Source organism: Oryzias melastigma, unplaced genomic scaffold (assembly GCF_002922805.2).
Source record: "Oryzias melastigma strain HK-1 unplaced genomic scaffold, ASM292280v2 sc00295, whole genome shotgun sequence".
NCBI lineage: Eukaryota > Metazoa > Chordata > Actinopteri > Beloniformes > Adrianichthyidae > Oryzias > Oryzias melastigma.
The window spans coordinates 75,134-81,133 of record NW_023416910.1 but is presented as its reverse complement, the minus strand read 5'-3'; the positions used below and the strand labels follow the sequence as shown (position 1 = coordinate 81,133).

Below are 6,000 nucleotides of genomic sequence, written 5' to 3'. Positions count from 1 at the left end.
AAAGATCCAGCTGTTCACTTGTTAGGATGGATATTTATTTTAAATACCGCTGAACGCGCTTCTCACGTGCATCTGATCAGACTGTAACCGGGCCGCGAATGACAACTGAAAAGCTGCGGCGCGCGCGAGAGGGACACGCGCGTTTCTCCAGCGGCGTCACCCAAATGCTCCTTTTATCTCGACAAAAAGGAATAAATGTAAGTAAATCCCAAAGGACCGCTGACAGAATCAAATGTTGGGATGGTTCTCCCTCAAAGGCTTGAACAATGACTTGTACAATTCTCCGGTGTTATTAAAGTAGAAGCTGTTTACATCCGCGGTCTCGTGGTAGAGGCGTGGAGAGAGACAGACGGTTGCAATAATCTCACTCCTGATTGGTGACAGTACTTCCTGTAGATTCCATGACTCAGCTATGATTCAGACCAATCGCTGAAGATGGGTTGCGAATGGCGGTATCCATTTCAGGAAGTGACGGTGAAAGCGGCGGCCTACTTTCACGAGGAGAGGAAGTAATGCATTTCCAATGGGGGACCTCATTGCTCGCTCTGTCCATTGTTTTTTACAGTCTATGATTTCACCTCCCTCTGTGCCGCTCTCATCTCCTCCCTGTCTCCCTTCTCATTCTTCTTCTGGTTAAGGACAGCCTTGACTCCCTGTGTTACCGGGGGACGTTTTAAATGTAGTTTAAACAACGCCAGTTATTTGTAGATGAAAAGGTAAATCTCAGCTTTGACTGTGTGGCCCGTCCCTCTTTCGCCGCGCGAAAACATGCAAAATATCCCAAAGTTCTGGAGGTTTGAGCTTGATCCAGCCCCAGCATAGCTGTCTGTCGGCATATTCATAATGAGATCCGCTGGACACGTCGCTGCATCGAGTTGCAGCCAGAGAACGCGGCGGCAGTAACAGACTGTCAAACTATCCACAGAGTATCCCGCTTTTCTCAGTCTTTAATGTTTTAAAAAACAAAAGTTCATTGGAAATGATAAATCTCTATTTCATTTATTACTGCAATTCAGCAGAGGAGGAAACGATTTGGTCCTGACAAAAAATGAACATGAAAGTGTTATGGAAATTTTATTTTTGATGTTTTTTATTTTATTTTACTGAACGTTGATTGAAGTTTTGAATTTAAAATGCCCTTCACTTGCACTTGGGCTTTTGTTAGGCATTTTATGTTACAGCCTTTTATTGTTAAGAAAGTTTATCTCAATACAATGTTACAAAATAAAGTAGTTCTGATGAAAACAATTATTTTTGCCATTCTTGTTTTCATAGTTAATGTAGATTTGCTAAATTCCACGAAGCACACATTTTTTCCTAAAAAAAAAGGCCACATATTAATTTGCGATTAATCGCAAGTTAACTATGGACAATGCGATTAAAAATTTTAATCACCTGACAGCTGTAATTATAATGTTTATTGCTATGTGTATGTCTATTTACTGGATGGATGAAAATTTAAATTATTTGTATTTAATCATCATTTATACCTTTATTTAGAACAGGAGATCAGAATGAACAAAACTGATTAAAAAAACACAAAGGTTCAAATAAAAAGAAATTGTGTTTGTCATTTTAAACTTTTTTTTTATCAATCTTCTGGTTCAGCAGTAAAAGAACATAAAGATGATAAAAATCACTGCCGTTTTGGATAATTTAACAGCAAAACCTGAAAATGTTCTTCACAGTTTTCTACCCTCAAAGTTCTTCAATATTTTACGTTCTAAGCATTACATATGACTTTTCCAGCTTGAAAATATGAATGAGTTATCTGAAATGTGTAAGGAATAAGCAACTTTTGTAGGTTGAATATAAATAAATCATAATTGATTTGTTTCTTAATAAACTGACTTGAAAGAAACAAATCAGACTAAATTGAGAACTTGTGCTGGTCTCACTTTTATTTTTGCTGAGACGATGAAAAGACTAAACTGAGATCTTATTGAGCAACGAGAGACAAAACCATGCATATAGTTCACTGAGACAGAGCTGAGAAAGTAAAGAGATCAAATTGAGACATACTTGAGAACGCTGAAATTCGTCTTATCTTTCTCTTAACTGAGATCTGTAGAAGAGACAGTTGTGAGAGAATTTTGAGATCTCAGACAATGGTCACTGTGAGACTTTTCTCAGGAGAGATATTCGAGAAGAGTGAGAAAATCTGTTTTGTCTCAAACAGTTCTCATTCATGTCTAGGAGACGTAAATGAGACAGAAAGGAGAGCTCATCTTCAATTTTGCTTTGCTATGGGCAGTCCTTATGAAAAAAGTTCTTTTTTTTTTTCAGCAGAATCAGCTGATTGATGAAATCTGCCATTCAGCAGCACGAGGCTGCATTTCTCTACTTCAAAATAAGATGGAGTTTCATTAAATGTGACAAATGTTGAACAGTTATTATAACCAAAAGAATGTAAACACTGGCAGTAAAGCTCCGATGTTAAAGCTAATTCATTTTTTCAGAAGTTATGTCTGTGAGCGGAACTTTAGTCTCAGTTTCTGAACAGAAAAAAACTCTCACTAGTTTTACTTTGAAAACTGGAAGCTTCACCATCACGAAGATGTGTTTACTTCCGGTGGAAGTACGGCAGCTCTTTCGGCTTAATTTTTGTTCGTAAGCTTAAAATCCGACATTAATCTGAATTTCAGAGCAAAAAAACATTGTCCCCAGATGATATTATGATCATATTCTGCTACAATTTACTACATTTATAAACATCGCAAATCAGCGATCTTGGACGTTTCGAATATCCGTACTCGAATTTTCGGGAGCAAATCGCGAATACCCGAATACTCGTTACAGCCCCACTACAGCCGATGGCTTACACTGGCTGCTGCTCCAGCCACAGCCTGTGAAAGCTCAGCCCAGACAGAGTAGTGCTGGATCTCTATGATCAGCTTCTCGTTGTCCATGGTTATGACTGACAACGCTGTGCTGCAACACATTTTGAGTGATCCGAAAATTACGTAATGTTTATGACACGCTGAAACTGACGAGTTCAGCTTTGTTTTATTTTTAAAAATACTTCACATTCGCTCGCGTGGTTTCTGGTTTAAGTCGTGAATATCCCCAACTTCACAAAAAGTGCTGGAAATAGAGCTGGAGATAGAGCTCATAGAGCGGGACCTGAGTTCCAATCTCTTGCCCGTGACATTCATTTGTCCGATGGTTTGAGAAAAGAAATTCTTGAATCCTTGAGTGCAGTGAAAATAGATTTTAATTTAAAAATGTACCAGGTGCACTTTTCATTCGCTCGCATGATTTCCGGTTTAGCTCGTTAATAGGCCCAATTCAACACAAAAAGTGTTCTGGCGTCTGGCAAAAATTTGAACCCAACCAAACAGATTTGTAGTGTCACAGAGGTCATACTGCAGAGGTCAGACCTGACTGGATGCAGTGAGTGTCTCTTGCCCTTTTCAAGTGTCGTAAAGACTCCGGCGTCCACACCTTAGCCAGAAAAAATGCATTATGAGCCCGGGGTAAGTCACTTTGATATTAACATCAAAGTCATATAATGTTATGATAATAATATGATATTGATATTGTAAAGACAAAACCCTGTTCTAGTTTTTAATTTTACAAAGAAATTCAAACTAGTTCAAAATCGTATAGCAATTTTATTTTTAGGAAATTTGAATTGATATTTTGTACCGTATTTGTTCTTTCTTAAAGGCAATCATTACATCTAATGGAACTCTTACCCCAAAATTTGAGTACATTGAAAAACTTCGAGAAAGAAGGTAAAGCTTTTTGTATCTGGGGAATGTGCTGTTTATGTGGTATAATTGACTAGAAAATAGTGTTTTTTTTTCCAACTGTTCTGATTATTTTGTTATCAGACACACAATTGTTTCATACCTGACATGTTTCGACGGAGACCATCCGTCTTCATCAGTCGTCACCAGGTGGTGCAGGAGTGTGAAGTGTATAAAACAGCTGATTGTTACTGAGGCGGAGTCACCTGCCAAAGAAGATTAGAAAGCAAGCCCAGACCACCATGAACAGGGATGAGGGGGTTTTTCTGCTCTCCCATACTTAGAGCAATATTCTACAGCTGCGGGCTGGACAGCGGGGGGCGGAGTCACCTGTCAAACTTTGACAGGTGACTCCGCCTCAGTAACAATCAGCTTTTTTATTATGTCAGGTATGAAATAATCGTGTGTCTGATAACAAAATAATCAGAACATTAATAAATACTACAGACTACGAACTTTATCGCATTAAGTGTTTTTCCCTATTTTAAACAAGCGAAAAGATTTCATTGTGCTATTACTTCACACAAGTCTAACTTGTACAATTTCCCACTGGTTTTATATTTAGGGAGAAGTCACAGATCATGAAGAAGACTGGAATGAAGCGGGTTCTGCTGCTGGGTTCAGGGTATGTTTCTGGTCCAGTTGTGGAATATTTGACCCGTGATGAAACAACACAGGTCACTGTTGGTAAGTTTGCTTTACACATTTTTTTATTTTCCCCTGATTTTTAAATGAGATAAAAGCATATTCATTCTCTCTTCTGGGAAGTACCTTTTAATTTGTTACGTGTTCAATGACGATGCAAATGTGAGGGAGCTACTTCTTTTTAGCATTCGCCGAAGTTTCTGCTTGACGCTTGTCCAAAAGTGTGTTAACCTCAAGCTCCCTCTTCGTGTGGGAGGAGCTTCTGTCAAAACTTTTTCTCAACCTCATCATGGAGGATGTGGAGAGATGAGCATCGATGGTTGTCTCCACTCAGAGGATTTTCCGGTCAGAAGCAGAAGCAAATGCGTATTTCTCTGCTAATTTCTTACAACATTGGCCTTTTTTCAGAGTGTTGTCCACATCACTCTGATCCATCAGGTCTCTAAACTAGAATCTATTGCTGTTAAGTTCAGCAGAACTTCTGCTCACTTTGCCCACGGCATTTTGATGGAGGCTGTGTGTGTGACCCGCTGCATAGCTCCACTGCTTCACCCGTTCTTATCTGAGCTGCTTTGTAGCAATCCATGTTTTTAAATGATCCTGGAAGCAACGTGGCACAAACTTTCATTTTATTACCCATTTCAAGTCAAAACTAAGAAGTAAATGTCTCATAACAACCCAAACCGCGAGGCTGACTGTACATTTGACAGAGCTTGTTGTTTTGGTTGTGGTGTGGAGCAGCTCTAAGAGGCTCAGTGTGCTCTGCTGCCAACTAGTGGTCGGAGGTTAAGGTGGAAAACAAAGGCAAGATGGTGATAGATGTTCATAAATAATTCAATAAATATTGTGATGTTAACATTTTAAAACGATGCAAGTATCACCAAACGAAATATTGCGTTATATCATCGAATTGATCTTTCCGACACCCCTAGTGAATTTTGGCACCAACGTCTTTTTGTACTTTGTTTTTCTATATATTTTTTTTTACCAAGATGCTATTTTTCACAATGCACCTTTGTTTAAACAGCCAACCTGACAAAATGATTTAAAATAGGAATATCTCGAGTTCAAATATGTCTTTGATGTTTTAACTTTATAAAGGCCTCAATTACCTAATATTTAGATGAGATATGTGTGTGTGGGTGTGTTTGTGGGTGTTTTTGTGTAGAAATATGTATGTAATTATGTATATGTATGTGCGTATACAGGGTTTTTCCTTACTTAAAATAAGGTGGTGGTGTTGTGTCATTGCAGCCTCAGATCCGTGTACCTTAACTTTGCTCCCCTGAGCAAATGTATTACAAATGGACAGGTATATTTACATAACGAGGACAAATTATTATTATTTCATATCAAGTTTATTTCTCTATTTTCTTTTAAGTGTTTCTTAGTAAACAACACCTCATGGAAACTAACAGATTCATGAACATTTACTGAACATGGGATTATACAACAAACATCGACTCATTACTACTCAGCTACTCATTTGCACAGTGAACAGCCTGTAGCAGAGCAATTGACTCGTCAATGTTTCATCTTATAAAACCTTTTCAGACACACTTGGTAGTCAAAAACCTCTTGGTTAGAAACATCATTGGCAACT

The 6,000-nt window shown here is 38.3% G+C and overlaps 1 protein-coding gene across 3 annotated transcripts in view; it reads left to right on the top strand.

Annotated features, from left to right (window-relative positions):
• Window positions 1-6,000, top strand: part of aass (aminoadipate-semialdehyde synthase) — a gene marked incomplete in the record, with an annotated part of 177,904 nt that overhangs the window by 110,097 nt on the left and 61,807 nt on the right. For all 3 annotated transcript variants that reach the window (XM_024262395.2, XM_024262393.2, XM_024262394.2), the window contains 2 exon segments: window positions 3,670-3,737; window positions 4,318-4,439. In XM_024262395.2, coding sequence (XP_024118163.1) covers window positions 3,670-3,737; window positions 4,318-4,439 — 190 coding nt within the window.